The sequence below is a fragment of the Xiphophorus maculatus genome, chromosome 7, assembly GCF_002775205.1.
Source record: "Xiphophorus maculatus strain JP 163 A chromosome 7, X_maculatus-5.0-male, whole genome shotgun sequence".
In the NCBI taxonomy this organism is placed as follows: domain Eukaryota; kingdom Metazoa; phylum Chordata; class Actinopteri; order Cyprinodontiformes; family Poeciliidae; genus Xiphophorus; species Xiphophorus maculatus.
In genome coordinates, this window is record NC_036449.1 from 19,033,124 (window position 1) to 19,048,957 (window position 15,834).

General features: G+C 38.8%; 2 protein-coding genes across 5 annotated transcripts in view; one reads left to right on the forward strand and one right to left on the reverse strand.

Annotated features, from left to right (window-relative positions):
- Positions 1-8,530, forward strand: part of igf2bp2 (insulin like growth factor 2 mRNA binding protein 2) — a 73,947-nt gene extending 65,417 nt beyond the window's left edge. For 2 of the 3 annotated variants that reach the window (XM_023337622.1, XM_023337623.1), the window contains 5 exons: positions 223-351; positions 540-614; positions 774-905; positions 1,207-1,320; positions 1,925-8,530. In XM_023337622.1, coding sequence (XP_023193390.1) covers positions 223-351; positions 540-614; positions 774-905; positions 1,207-1,320; positions 1,925-2,023 — 549 coding nt within the window. In that variant the 3' untranslated portion in view covers positions 2,024-8,530. The remainder of the gene's footprint in view (positions 1-222; positions 352-539; positions 615-773; positions 906-1,206; positions 1,321-1,924) is intronic. The other variant, XM_005800718.3, reaches the window with a different exon arrangement.
- Positions 8,531-8,778: 248 nt separating this feature from the next.
- On the reverse strand, positions 8,779-15,475 carry LOC102226308 (transmembrane protein 41A-A). Of its 2 annotated transcripts, none has more exons than XM_023337625.1 (5): positions 15,220-15,475; positions 14,055-14,205; positions 13,634-13,795; positions 13,199-13,337; positions 8,779-11,887 (listed from the first exon to the last, which is right to left on the reverse strand). In XM_023337625.1, the coding sequence occupies exons 1-5, from the start codon at positions 15,378-15,380 to the stop codon at positions 11,721-11,723; spliced, it is 780 nt and encodes a 259-aa protein (XP_023193393.1). In that variant the 5' UTR covers positions 15,381-15,475; the 3' UTR covers positions 8,779-11,720. The 2 variants fall into 2 exon arrangements, with proteins under 2 accessions (XP_023193393.1, XP_023193392.1); XM_023337624.1 differs by having other exon boundaries at positions 8,779-11,919.
- Between the last annotated feature and the right edge of the window lie 359 nt (positions 15,476-15,834).

Sequence of the window (15,834 nt, forward strand, 5' to 3'; positions counted from 1 at the left end):
TTTTCAGCCTGGAATTATACTGTGGTTTGTCAAAATTCACTTTAAAAACCTCAATGCATGAGCAATTACCACGCTAGGAAAGGATAATCACAAGTTAATCATAGTTAATAGGAAATGTTTCATTCAGAGATTTCCTTTTTTTCCATTTCCTGATGAGTTGAGACTAAATTTTTGTGCTTCTTAAAGTTAATTGTTCCCTGCATTGTGGTTCTTCTTTCTTTGGTTCAGCAACAGGCTCCAGAACAGGAGGTTGTCTACCTCTTTATTCCCACTCAGGCAGTCGGGGCCCTGATAGGCAAGAAGGGCCAGCACATCAAGCAACTCGCCCATTTTGCAGGAGCTTCCATCAAGGTGGGTATTTTCGCATCACTCATTCTTTGACCTTCAGTGACAAATAACATTCAGAGTGGCTTTAATCATTGGTTCACGCTGGAGTCCTCAAACATAAGCTAACGTGCCATGCTTGTTTAAAAAGCCAATCATTAAGCGGACGTTAATTTGAGTGCTTCCTGTGAAGACGTATGAATGTTTCTTGACAGATTGCCCCAGCCGAGAGCCCAGATGTTGCTGAGAGGATGGTTATTATTACTGGAACTCCTGAGGCTCAGTTTAAGGTAAAAACACCAACTCAGTGTGATTCAATCATGAAGGAAATTTGGAATGTTTTTGCATGATTGACATTAGTGACCGATGCTATAGTAAACATCAGTGAACCGTTGTTGTCCCCACTTTCCCCAGTCTCTCCTTGCCTCATACCCTCCTTTATATTCCAGGCCCAAGGTCGGATATTTGGGAAGCTGAAAGAGGAGAACTTCTTCTCAGGAAAGGAGGAGGTCAAACTGGAGACGCACATCAAGGTTCCCTCAACCGCAGCTGGCAGAGTCATTGGCAAAGGTGGCAAGACGGTGAGCACACTCTTAGTTATTCAAAAGAAATTATATTTACACTATGAAAAACATTTTAACTTCACATATCACATTTTGTGTGTTTCAGTCAGTCAGTTTATGGGGTAATAAGGACCCAACAAACATCCTCAAAAGAATGGCTCCAAAAAATATCTAAAGCCTAAAGCTAACATGACATGTCCACTGCATGATGAGATCTGTAAATGTTTATGACCAAGACAATGCCTGTGTTTAGTAAGTGAGCCTGCAGGTGAAATCTGATCCAGGATCTTAATCTGTGTTGATGCATGATGTGTTTCAGGTTAATGAGCTGCAGAACCTGACGAGTGCAGAGGTCATTGTACCGCGGGACCAAACTCCTGACGAGAACGACGAGGTCTTTGTGAAAATCAGCGGGCATTTCTTTGCCAGCCAGGTACACAGAAACCAATCCAGCACAGAATGAAAGATTGTTGTTTTGGGGCATCTCTGGGTGATTTCATTTTTCTTTGGAGCCAAATTTGTTTCTCTAAAAGTTGAGAGGAAAAAAAAGTAATTCAATCAACCAGAGCTTGAGCTTTAATGTACAGCAACAAGGAGTCAAATAAATCAAAATGAAAAACCTACTTTTAAGTTGAGTTAAAGGGTCAGCAATATGTTTCTATAGTGATTTGCAAAAGTATTAATTCCCAATGAAATTGTTTATATTTTATGATGTTACACCCACAAACCTTAACATATTTTATCAGGATTCTATGACTGTGATTGTGCAAAAAAAAAAGGAACTGGAATAAAGAGCCATTGAAATATTTCTTGGGCTCATATTTTCTGAAGGCTCCATCATAGCTCATATTCTTCTATCTGTGTCTAAACTAAAATATATATTCCTGTACTTGGTTCGGGTTTTTAAATGAGACAAAAAAACGTTCACTGCTCTCACATTGCTACGAGACAAGGATCCATATCCAGCTTCGGACGGGAAATCTTGTTTCACATTTTGCACACACGTCACTCTCACCTGTTCCCGTTTCCTCCGGCAGACTGCACAGAGGAAGATCCGGGAGATCATTCAGCAGGTCAAACAGCAGGAACAGAAGCACCAGCAGGGCGCTGCCGTGTCACCGCACCACTCCAAGTGACCCAGCCAGGCGGCTCCAGCGGGCACCAGCCAATGAATGTAGCCCTCCCAAACGGACAGAGACTGACCCAGACTGAGGCCGAGGCCAAGGGCGACGCGCGGGACAGACCAGCATCAGCGGCACCGGGATCAAAACCAAAGAACTTCGCTACGGGGGGAAACAAGTGAGAGCCAAAGGCTGAGGGCATTGTGTGCACTGCCAGCCCTGTGAGAGCAGACAGAGTGGGAGAAAATGGACTGATAGAATAAAAGAAAAAAAAGACCAAAAAAGAAAAAGGAGAAGAGAAGAGAGGTTTAAACAGCATACAATTTGGGAAATAATGTCTTATGAGTAAAAAAAAACAACAACAAAAAAACACAGGAAATAGTATGTTGCCCTGCATAACGTTATCTCTTTTTAGTTGGACTAACATAGGCCTAAACAGATCGAACAAATAAACCTATTAACACGAGTGCACACAAGGCATTTTGGATTGACGGTGTGAGTTAGAGCAAGAGCGAGTGGCGAAGAAAGCGACTCCTCTTTGTGAGAATATCCTTAGCAGTATTAATGCAGAGTAGAGACATACATTGATACACACTGAGAGTATGCACTGTTTTTTTTGTTTGTTTTCCTTCTTCTATCAGAATGACAGAACAACCTGGTCCAGTTTTAAATGTGTTAGTTGGTTCAGGAGATTGAGCTGAGTTGGCCATAGAGAGCGATCGACTTCACCCCGTTTTGTTTGCTGAATTTAAAACCCCTGAAAGTGAATCTGTTGAATGGTTCTGAGTCTTTGTAACAAGCCTGTGTGTGTGCCAACGCAAAAGATAACGTCCCCTTCCCGGCATCCCTCACTGTCATTTCTCATGCTTTGCTCTTTTTTTTTTTCTTTAATCAATTATTTCTTTTCCGCTAATTTCTGTTTGGTTGCTCTCATCTGGCATTGCGTTCTTAATAGGTTCCTTGTTTTTGTTCCTTGTTTTTTTTCTTTTGTAGCCTTTTTGAAACATTGAACTGACTGCCACTTTTTTTTTTTTGCTAAAGACAGGTGAAATGAGATTTAACTGTATCACTCTCCCATGCTGTGCAGCGATGTCTGAAACAGTCCGTATATATATATATATATATATATAAAAAGGCTTTGACGATCAAAGAAAAAAATTTTTTACGTCTTAAAGAAGCGGCGCACCTTATCTAATGAGCAGGTAATCATTTGTTTTGAATGTGCACTGTCACACGCTTGGCCTTAAAGGGGACGTCACAAGGGCCAACACAAAGTGGCAGAGGGCCCAGACAGAGGGGACAGGGTTAGGGTGGGAGGGCGAAAACATGTTTAGTTTTAGAGAATAGGCATGGGCCGGTAAGTAAAAACTCTGTGGAATCAGAGTATTTAGACAGAAATTTTATATATGGCATAATCTTGCTATTGTTATTCATTAAAATCCACAAAGCAGCTACTAAAATACTGTAAAGTATAGTTATTATTACAGTTTCATGAAATGTTATCGACACCATAGATTTAATACTATGTTGATAAATGGAATTATGCAAAAGACTACAATAAATAGCCACTAAATTTAGTTGTAGTTTTCAAGTAAACAAGTGGGGGAGGGGAGGATGCAGGGCTACTTAATCCTCTGAACAGCCAGAGAAAACTCAGGTAAAATTATTATTTTCTCTGGCATGTTATTAAAAAGACTTTAAAGAAGACTCTTTGGGTGGAGGTTCTAACTGAGTGACGGACACTTAAAGTTAGTAAATGTCGGAATCAGTGAAGTGTTTAAAAACTAAATCACTTGTGAAGAACTAAAGTTGTAAGAAGTGATTTCAAAAGAAACTATTTTTGTCAAGGTGTTCATTTTGGCTGCGAGAGAAAGCAAGGCTTCTATCAGATAACAGGGTGGCTTAATGGAGCACAGCACAGTTTGTAATATTTTATCCTTGTGAGCTTTAGCCTCTGTCACAGAAAATGCTGGTTTTGTAAATGCTGAGAGCCTTTTAAAAGTCTTTGAGTGAAGATAAGGATCCATATTCACATGGTGACTGCTGCTTCTGTGATGCCACCAAAATGTCAAGTCTGCTCCCAATTAATACCGGTATTTTAATATGTTAATTATAGAAATTATTGAGAAAAAATAATGTATTTAATCGCACTTTTCTCAGGACCCCAATTTCTAGCAGACCCCTAACAACAGATGCACAGACTACACCAGCAAAGACGATGCAAAAGAATGTATTAAGTGCTGCACGACTTCAAGCCTGCAGCATCGACTCTGCGCAAAACATGTTGCTATTGGGATTAAGACCAGAGCTAACAATATCTATAACAGTCCATAACAGCGGAAATAAAGGGGCTCAGAGCCACATTAATTCAGTCTATGTCAGACCTGACTGTTTAGGTTGCATTTGTGCATTCAATGGATTCAGTCATCAATCAAAAGTGTCTTTAGTTATAGAACTTTGCTTAATTTATCAGATAACTGATAAAAAGCAATCAATTGAGACTATAAAGTGAATTAATTTAGATAACCATTTTTAAATCACATCATATCTCTTCTCTAGTATAAGTAATTAATGACAATTCATGGCAAAAACATTAGAAAAAGTTATTTTTAATCTAAAGGAGAAATCAGAAATGGCTAAAATCGGTATCAGCAGGTCAAGGCTTTACAAAAATCAGCCTCAAAATCTGGATCGGCCGGTCTCTAGTGGGAACGAAAGGTTTTATCAATTTTTAATTGTTAGCTTTTTACAATCTTGCTACGTGTTCATGCAGATAACTGGCCCATGCCTATTGGAGGTTGGGAGTCTAGGGGTGGGGCTTGGCACCGTATGACCTGTGGTACACACACAACCGCAAACGTGACCGCATCCACGTTTGGCTTTAACCCTCTCTTTATCAGGGAGCTTTCTAAACAAACAGCATGACAGCTGTGAATGTACAATATGCAGCCTTTTTTTTTAGAACACATCACTCCTGTCGTGTCCAGTAGGCCGGCCCAGCCACACAGATTGTCACCCTCTCGTTCATTCTTTTTCCTCTATTATATTGGAGTTTTTTTTAAAAAAGTAATCGCTGGTGGCCGGCTGCCTCTATAAACCCTCTGGACTTGCAGGTCATGGTGTCCTTTTGTGCTTTACTTTGGAGAGACTGTGGAAGCTTGTTGCCTTATTTTGTCACCTCTTAAACATCACCCATCAGCTTCATCTTCCAGACGCAAGGTTATTGCCAATACGCACAGCTTCCTCCGTGTGTGTCTGTGTGTGTGTGCGTGCACGTACGTCTGTGTGTGTATGTATATATATATAAAAACAGAGTAATATTTATGAATCTATTTTTTCCTATTTTGTGATGAGATCTATTGATAAGAAACAAAAAAAAAAGAAAAGTCCTCTTCTGTTCTTCTTTCCCTCCCTCAGTGGGATACTGCCATATTATTTTGAAGGGAAGTGTTTATTTTCTTGAAAACTAAGACTATGAAAAATAATATAATAATAAATGATAAAAACCTGAAAAAATAGGAGAAAAGTCAAGAGAACCACGGCGTTAACTTTGGTTGGGATGTGAACAGTGCGCATGTCAGTATTGTGATCTACCTCAGGCTTCAGGGTACCTCAGTCCAATTTTTCATTTCCCCCCCTTTTTTGTCCACATTTTGTATGCCTTGTTAACTGATCATTTTGAGCGTTTTTTTTTTTTAATGAAAAAGATCTGTACACCTTCAGGTGCAGCCGACTAGTGAAACTTTGCAAAATAATACTCCGTTGGACTGTGTTTGCCTGGACGCCATGCAACCTCTAAAGTCCAATTTGTTCAAAAAGAATGAAGTGTGAGATGTTAAAGGATAGATACCCGAGACATCGTGAGTAAAAAAGAAAGAAAGAGACAAATCAGAAAGAAACTAACCACCTATACCTCCTGTTTTTCCCAACTTTACCTTCAGGATTTTTTTTTTTTTTAAAGAAAAAACTGTAAATGAAAAACAAATGATGTTTATTGACTTGTGAGATGTGAAATAGCGTTTTATACCAACCCACCTAATCTTACCAGCTCTGTTTGATAGAAACACACAGCAAACCGGGGCTGATTTTAAAGAAAACAACAAAGCTGCAAAAATACACTGACAGGACCTTTGAAAGCGGTGTAAAACCCAAGTCTTCTGTGCAGAATGTCAAAACCAGTCTAGTCATTTGCAATGTCACTGTGTACAACAGGAAAAACTATGTATATCTGTAAACATGTACAATAGAGTCACGTATACATCGTTCTCTGACATTTTAAATCAGAGCGTGGCGGGAGAGTTTAGAGCATCGCAGCTTTCCTCAAACTGACCTCTAAACTTGATTTTTTTGTTTTGCTGTACATTTCAGCATCACCTCTCTAAAAACTAAAAACAGAGCTGGGGCAAAAAAAGGAGGTAAACAAGCAAATAACATAGCGGGAGTTTTTGTTTAGGGCTGTTTTTTTTCTTTATTTGTGCTTGTAGGATGGCAGACTTTTAGTCTTCAGATGAGGTGGATCATTTTTGTCCCAGTGAACACAAACTTGCAGTACTATATTAAAAGGTCTAACAAACTCACACAATGCCTGAGGCTGCCATTGCCGCCAGCCTCCCCACAGCCGGTACAGTACCTCATTCTGATGACTAGAGCTCACCAGACCTGATTCAAAATATCCTGACCTAACTAAAATGCAGTACGGTGCTTCGACTCCTTATATGGTCTGCTTCACCTTTAGTAGAGTGTTTGTCGGAGAAAACAGCTTTTCATTGTAGCACTGAGACTTTTACCGATCCTTGCAAATCTATGAGCGCCCCCTTTAAAACAGTTTTTCACGTTGAAACAAGACATTTCTGTGTATTTTATTGGGAAAGGGAAAAGACGTGGTTTTCAACAACTTTTATTGAAAAACGTCTTGAATGGTTTGGCTTTCATTTGTATTCAGTCCTTTGGGATATGTCTCTATTGTACATCTAGAGAAGTTTTTGCCTATTTGTCTTTGCAAAAATACATCAAGTTCAGTCAGATCAGATGAATTAACTTGTCAGATCAGATTAATTAAGTTGTATTAACATCAACTTTGACAGTTCCTAATTGAGCTTAGGTCTGTACTTGTACTAGGACATTCTAACCTGTGTATATATGAACGATTCTAGAGTAGTTGTGGGTCTAGGGGTGTTGTTCTGGTGGAAACCATGAGGCCTAATTTAAACCAATTAAGTAGCTTTAATGTCTCTTTATCCTGCTACAGCAGCCAGTTTTGTTCAGGTTTTAACCATCTAACCAAAATGGTAACCCCTAAATGTAATTTTTATGTTTGTACACAGACAGAAGAAGCCAGAATTGATGAGAAACTAGTTTCAGTACAGAAAGGATAACTTTAAGAATAGATTTGGCAGTGAAAACCTTACAGCTCTGAAACTAAATCTTTAGATTTACCAAATAGAAATATGAGAATGTCCTCATTAATGATGGGACAGTTGTGTACAGAAAGGATGGCTGATCTCTCAACATTAAAAATATATGCATCCAAGACATGAAATACAAAAGCGGACCTGAATAGCTAAAAGGAATGTACCATCTCAAGCTGTGCTAAAAGCTATTGGGAATAGATGTGCTTTTAAAAGAGACTGAAAAACATGAAGGAAATATGTCTAATATCTGAAGTCCACTTGTTCCACTGTTCAACTGAAAAAGCCTGATTTCCTCTAGGCTTCGGGTTAGTTCTGGGAAAAAAAACAAAAACAGCTGATTTAACGTTCAGCGAAGGACCATGAGGCTGGTTAGATAGATACGCTGGAGCAAAATCAATGAGGTATTTATGACCTAGAAGAAGGAATTTAAAATCAGCAGTCAGCGGAGAGAGGACAGAGTAGATGAGATGTGATCCAGGTAAAAAATGGAGAACAGCGTTTTGAACGAACTGGAAGTACAAATGGGAGGCTAAACGGACCCCAGAGAAAATGCAACGTGGTAAATCATGTCTTTTTCTCTCCAGGTCTTGAATCAAAAGACAGGGTTTATGTATTTGTTCACTAAAAGAAGCTATTTTACAAAATAAAACAGATACATTTCTTGTTTAAAATCTGAATCCATGTTAAATCCTCCTACTTCATTGACACATCACTTAGTGTTACGTGCATCTCTTAAAATCCCAGTAAAACACACTGAAGCTCTTGGTTGTAATGCGACATAAAAAAAAGGGTGTGAATACTTTTGCAAGGCACTGTAGTTTATTTAATATTCTTTGGATACGTTTTATAGAGTGCGCTGACGTTGCGGCTCTTTTTCCTGCATTGCAGACGGCCCTGCAGGCCTCTATCTCTCTTGTGTTTTTGGCTCTTTATAGGCGCAGGTTTCCCTCGAGCTGGAGCCCTTTGACTTCAAGAACATCATCCTGAATGTTCACACAGTATGAGGCGAAACCTGCAAGGACTGTAGTAACCTTTTTATTTTTTATTATTTTTAAGGATTGGTATTTCTAGGTATTGTGAGGTGTTAGGCATTAATTTTCAGTACCATAAAGGAAAGAAAAGATCCTAATTACACAGATGGCTAAGGGTGTACAGTGTTGTTAGTCATATCACACAGTGGTTAAATAGCTGAGGTTTTCTTTTGTTGTCTGTTCTGATCTGGTTTCTTGTATGTCACACTGATTAAATGATATAGTCTGGAGCTGTAGCTGGGAATTTCTAACTCTTCATTCCTGTTAGATCACTACCAATATTACTAGTTATGAAATTGTGGTGGGACAAAAAAAACATCCTAGCTAGGATTTTTTTGGAACAGATAATGAACGTTTAAGGAACATTTGAAATGCTAAAAGAAAGTACCCAGGCCTGATTTAAAAGCGCTGATAGAAAACTTGTTCTGCGTTTAGGAGAAAAACAGACAAGATGTCACTAAGCGCCAGCTGAACCTCTCAGGAGCAGGTCAAAGGGGTGCAGAATCACAGCAGTGTTTTTGTTGCCCTGCTATGTTGTCGAGTGGAAAGCATTGCATGAGATTGATGCAGGTAATCCAGTATGTACTACACCTCACATCGCACTAGACTTGGAGTTGTGTTTTGTTTTTTTTTCCCTTTTACATGGATCCAGTTCTTATCCGCATTTTCTCCATCTGGGAGATTTCTTTTGTTTCTTGGTAGCTTCAAACCCTCAATGTTACCCACAAGCCAACAAGGCTTCCAACACCTCAAGGTAATAAAAATCAGTGGCTGCACCAGAGAGACATCTGATCTGTTTTTTACTACATGGATCCATGCCTTTCTGGTAGCGGTCAAGCTGTTGTTTTGAGTTGTGAGTGAACTGTATTGCTGAGCAACCTGGATCTGAGCAATAAAGAATATCTGAAAGAAAAAAAAGCTTGTTTTGTTTTTATTACTTGAAACACTTACACCTGCAAAACCCATCATTGCACAAAGAAGTCCTTGTATTACAACAACTCCACCGACAGGAGGGACTTTCAGAAAATAATATTGCACATCAGATTTAAATAGAAATAAATAAAGATGGTCCAATGTATTTTTCCAGCTCCAAACTGAGTCCTAATACAGAACTGACTGTGTTCATTAGCACCCTTGTAAAAAGCCTTGAAATAAATTAATTTTTTATCGGAGAAACAATATAACGCTAAAGCATTTTAAAAAAAACCAAGCTTTAATTTGAGTACATTCAATTACATCGCACTTATAAGCACACTTGTCCTAAATGCCTTTTTATAACCCTCTACTGCCAATCATGAAGCACTTTATCTTCTCCTGTAACATTTAACAATGTTGGAGCATTTAGAGTCAGTTTCATACAGGATTGAGAAGCCCATAGAAGATTATTCAGTCTTCTATCAAACATTTCATTTAAAATGGTGATAAAGAGCTCATAATGCCATCCACTAACCTTTATATAAAAAGCAGGCGACAGGATCACACTAGACATGAGGGCTTTTCCACAGATTTGTCCTTTCCCCCCCACACACTCAACACCCACCTACAGTGTTGCCCAAACTGCAGGTGCATAATTAGTCTGATCTGAGCAAAGCAGACATTTCCAGTTAGTTAAAACTCAAGTGATTTTATGCTTGTTAAGGTATAAAAGTTCCTCGCTGGTGTGTACAGAGTATGTAGTGGTAGCTAAGGGGACTTGGTGGCACTTTTAACCTCTCACCATCCTGTTCTGACTTGCCTTTCTTGCCCAGTCTTGGCTGTCACAGTTAGTCGTTTTAAAGATTCATTTTCTTATTGCTCTGGTTGTAAATAAGAGAAAGTTTAAGGAAGTAGCTTTTGAACTTCATCACAGATCAGTCTGACTTCTTGTCTTTTCCATTTTAAATAGTGGCAGTTTAAAAGTTTCTTGAAACAACTCAACTTTGAAAAAATATATTAGAAGTTATATTCACTTTAAAAGAATTACAGCTAAATTTACATTCTGTAAAAAAAAAAAAAAAAAAAAAAAACTTTTTTATGTTCTCCCACACCAAATGAATGTACTTAAACAAATACATTTTTCCAATGGGTTTGATGTTTGATTTTGCTACAATGAAAGATTCCTTTACTTTAAGGCTTTTTACATATCTTAACTGGGTATATAAGCCAAGTGCTGGATTAAAATGTGATTTGTTTGTAAATGCTAACATTGTTGAACATTACATTACATTTAAAACACCTCAATAATAGAAAAGGCAAATGCAAAACCTTTTTCAAAGAAAGGCATAAACAAGTGCGCCCACAGCAAACAGATAAACACACAATTCATAAAAAGAGGCAATAAATAAAGAGTTTGTACCTCAAAGCTTCACCAGGTCAGAAATAACTTTACAGTTCAAATTCAGTAAAGAATTCAACAGTAAGAACGGAAAAGCATTAAATAAAAGCCCATCCTTACCCGCTTTAAAATATTAGGATGTGAAGATTTTTCTGCTCCACAAAAACAACAGTGACCCTTCAGATTGTGAACAGGGGAACTCTGGATTTCCTGACGTGACAGTGGGGTTTTGGCTGTGGGTTCAGTGGATTTAGTGAACGATGCCTTTGTTCATCTGGGCTCTTTCCAGGCACATACAATGGCTTTAGATTCAAAAGTTTGGCCCCTTAGTTTTGTGCTTTTATATTAGTGAACTTGTAAGGCCTGGTACGCTTTAATGTTGTGACTGACTGCTGTCGATTCTTAAGACTAGCCAATTTTTAAGTTACAAATAGAAAAAGGACAAGCCTAAACCCATGAGACATCATCTAATCTGCAGGAATACGGGCAGGCCTTTCGCGGTTTTCACATTAATATTTCACTGAGTCCATGGAGGTAGAATTTAAAGGCCAAAACAAAACAGGCACTTTGAAAGCAAAGTTTAAACTAAAGCAGAACTCTTGTTGTCAAACATGAGTGACAAAAGATCTTCTCTCCTCTTCATGATTCCTGTACATTCATACATTACACAAATACTGTAGCTACAAAACACCAAAACTGGAAAACATTTCTTTTTTTTTAATAAAAGTCCATCAAATGCATTTGTAATTTTTAGAAAAGCAGTGCTTCCTATTGATCTCCACACAATTCCGGCGGGTGTAAAGCGATCCATAACCAAAAACGACATAGGCGTAAAGGTTTTTTTAAACAGCTGCTACTTTGAAAATGTTTGCTCTGGAGAGCAGAAGGCATCTGAAAACTGAGTGGATAAAAACGTATAAACCCTCCAGCGGGGTCACTGCACCTTCTTATCCGAGTCAAGTCCATTCTGGGGCTGGACGGCCAGCTTGATACGCCTCTGGCTGAGGCGCCGGATGAGGGCGCTGGGCACCAGAGCCACGCAGGCAATGGCCAGCAGCTGCAGGAGGTGCTCCCAGGAGAACAGGTCGTCCAGCGAGGACACCTCGGACAGCATGGCGCCCATCTGCACACAGATGAAGTTGTAGGGCAGCAGGCCTGAAAATGAGTCACAAAATGTCAAAACAAACCACACTGAGAATGTTCAATCCTTATAGAAGTGCTTAATTTTTAAAATCTGCTTTCATTTAGTTTTGTCCTGTTTTTATTCTGTTTATTGACATGCTTTGTGATTTCTATCTTGAAAAATGCTGTATAAATAAAGTTTTACTTACTAAACAACAGATTTTAGTTCAGTTCTAAACAAGAATGACTGTGGGTTTGAGTAAAGTAAAAACATTCTGTTCTTATTCAGAAGATCAAATGGTAAATGGTTAATTGTGTCACAATAAAAGAAAAATTCTGAAACAAGGATGGCTATGTACAAAATGTCTTTATGTCCACTAAACTAGGGTGGAGGATCTATGCAGCTGTCAGCATTTTTCTCTTTCAAAGGCCTGGGAAAGCTCATCAGAATGCAAATACTAGGAGTTTTTTTAAACTAAATTTGTAATTTTTAGGATTTTTAAACAAAAATCCGGTGGCCTCTGGCAATAACTTGAAAAAGGTTCAGAGCTGAGTCTTTTCTGAAAATTAGTAGTGCAAAATATGAGACTAAATCAACACAGAAATAGCTCACAAGATGCAAAAATCAACACTATTCCATGATCAGTTTCCAGACTTGAAATTTACAGAAAATCTGTGGATGAAGCTGAAAAGAAGTGAGAAACAGAGAGGATCTACAGTAGTATTCTAGATGTTCTAACGTAATGGTCAGTCATTCCTTTTTTATATTTCCAATGAAATAGCATGGAAGATATACTGCTGTTCTGTTGGCAAAAAGGGGGTTATTCAAAAATTTAGCAGCACAGGTCTTTATAAAGTAGCAGTTATTGAGTGAAGCACGCTTATTTCTGAATATATCCATTCAGGTTAAAAGTTTGTTATACTACAGCAATATTTTTTTTTTTTCAAACACCTCTAACAGAAGTGCTAAAAACTGTGTAGAACGCTGTAATACCTAAACTTTTTTTAATAATCAGTCTTTTGGAGAAATTAGGAATTAAAAACTGAAAGGAGTTTAAATTTTTAAAAAATTTGCTAAAAGCTCACCATACTGTTAAGACTATGTGAGAACCCTGGCTTTGTCTTATTTTGTCACTGACTTAATTTAGTTCAATGCGATCCTCATGTTTACATCAAAGGATCTGGACGAGGTCTGAAACAAAGTTATGTCTACAATGGTATTTTCAGAGTTAATTTAATGCCAACCCTAAACAGAATAGTTTAGACTGAGGCACAACATACAGTGATCAAAAACCCTGCAAGCAGCACCCACCAATAAATACTGAGAAAAAGAAGTATGTGATAGGGATGTTGACGATGGGGGCAGACATGTTCAGGAACCAGTTGGGAGTCATGGGAAAAAATCTCAGGAACAGCAGAAAGAAGAACAAACAGTCCCGATTGTCTTCCACCTGGAACAAACCGTGAGAAAGAAAGCATTAGTGCATTGCAAAAGTTTTCACATACCTGAACTTGGTCACATTTTATCACATGACAACCAGAAACCTCAATGTATTTTATTGACATTTTAGTTAATAGACTAAAAAAAGTGTAACAAATACCTGATTTGGGTTGTTTTTTTTGCATAGTCAGTCATAAAAAAATATATGTTAATCCCTTGGATGTAATTAAAACAAGAAAATTTCTGTCAAAATAATTTTAATATACTAAATACAAAATAAATAAAAGGTGTTCAGTAACAGGGTACCTTTTTCTGTAGCAAGGAAACTTTCTCTGGGAAAAGATTTATGATGTGTTGTTTTCCAAAGGCTTGGGAGAGGAGGTAGCACATGGTGGAGCCCACCGTGGTGAGCACACAGGCAAGGAGCAGTCCTAGATACGGTCCAAAGATAGCTCCTGCAAGAATGTTCTGCACAGTGACAAGCAGAGATAAAAAGGTCTGCTGTTAGCACTTAACTTCACTCAGAGCAGGAGATGAGGGAAATTATTTCAGATATAAAAGTGTTTGGAAGTGTCAGGTGACGGATGACGGAAGAGTTATTGTTCACATTTTTCCTTCCTTGCACACTTTTTAGCCACATTTTGATTTATTACATTCTTTCTGAAACATAACTAAAAAACCTTAAGCTATTTTAAATACATCAGTGTTTTTATTGTCTTCCACTCACCAGGAAAGATGATCCAGGGATGGCAAAGGACTGCTTGTAGAGGTATGCGCTGCAGAACAGGAGCAGGACATATGCGGTGTGCTCTGTTTTGTAAAACTGCAGGAGTTCAGACAGTTCCCGCAGGTCCTCCAGGTCTGATGGGAACTTCAATCTGTGGAAACATTTACTCTCAAGTTAGAACTAAAAAAACCTCCATAGTCCAGAAGAATTGTCTGCTATTGTGATTTTACAATCACACCAACAGTGTGACCACATGGCACCAAAATGTACAACAGGAAGAAGGTAACCCAGCAGAGAAAGGGTGATGCTTTTTGTGCAATGCTCTGCTGGTCCCTGCCACACATGTTTGTATTACTTTGGCATGTATCAACCAACTAAGCATTTCTGCAGACAATGTACACCCTTTAATGGAAACTGTATTCCCCGAAAGCTGTGGTCTCTTTCAACAAGCTAATGTGTCCAACCGCAAAAACAAAATGGTTCGGGAATATTCAAAAGTAAAAAAGTATTCAAAAGGAGCACAGCAATTACAACCTCCAGATTTCCTGTTTCTTTTTACAAATGGACATTTGTGGGATGTGCAGTTCTAGCAAGTCTGATTCCATCTCGTAGCTAAACTATTATGTCTAATGGGATCTAGCGGAGCTAATAGGGTTAGGATTGCTCTGGCAGCAAAAGGGGCACCAACACGCTATCAGGCAGGTGGCCATAATGTGATATAATAGATATATCACTTCTGGGCTGTGGGATTCCCAGAATAAATTGGGGATTATGTTGAGGAGAGTCCTGTCAGAGTTGTGTTGTTATAATACCCTCGCAACCTGAGCTCAGATAAGCTCAATAAAAGTATGAATGGATGATAAACTTCTAAATAAAAAATAAAATAAAAACGTACCGAGTCAAACTATGGTCGCTTCCAAACTTCTTAAAGACTACTAACTCGAGTAAATTACTGATCTGTTTGTCCTTAGTATTTCTTGGAAGAAGGCTGATCAGTAATAGTCATAAGGCGTAAAGTATTAGCAAAGCAATAGTGGAGCGAATAAATAATTTAACCCCAGAATTTAAAAAAATAAAATAAAATACATAGAGAGAGAAAGAGTTCACCATCAGCCAGTGGGGAATTTTAACCTGGCTAACAGCTAACTGCTAACACCGGGGTCACCTGCTGAGTTCCCCGGAGACGTCGCAGGTCTGCTGGGACTCCTTCCCCTCTGGACACGGCTGAGGATGTCTTCGTGGTCCAGCAGGGAGATACAGAGACAGAGAGTAAAGGTACAGGGTGGCTCCGGTCACAACAACGGCTAGTCCGATAAGGGAGCGCATTCTCCCCGGTACAAAGTAAAACTCAACCACTTCTCTTCCCTTCCCCTCCTGAACGTTATCACTGAGCAGAACAATGTCCAACCGGGGTGGTGACGTCACGTCCTGGCGTAATCCAACTCCCGTCAAGGTTCACGGCTGGTTAAGATAAAGCACATTATTATTATTAGTAGTAGTAGTATTAGTATTATTTATCACTTATATTAATATCCAGTACTTTACGATTCCCCAAAATAAGAGAATTTTAATCAACCCGAAGAGTGGAAATAAATGGAGATGTTAATTACGCTCCGCTCCAGATGGGGGCAGCAGTGTACAGCTGGAACCGTTGAGGGACAAAAGCAGTGGTAAAGGGCAACGCTGAAGTTAGGATCAGAGTCGGTGTTTGAAAGCGTTTAACTGCGGTCAGCATCTCCGGACTGTCTTTGATAAACTCCAGTTCATAATTTAAATATGG

Coding starts and splice junctions, on each gene's coding strand:
- LOC102226308 (XM_023337624.1), bottom strand. CDS start 15,380: ATGCGCTCCCTTATCGGACTAGCCGTTGTTGTGACCGGAGCCACCCTG. Junction 14,206..15,219: donor GTCTCCGGGGAACTCAGCAG/GTGACCCCGGTG, acceptor ATGTTTCCACAG/ATTGAAGTTCCCATCAGACC. Junction 11,920..13,198: donor CTTTTTCTCAGTATTTATTG/GTGGGTGCTGCT, acceptor ACTCATTTTCAG/GCCTGCTGCCCTACAACTTC.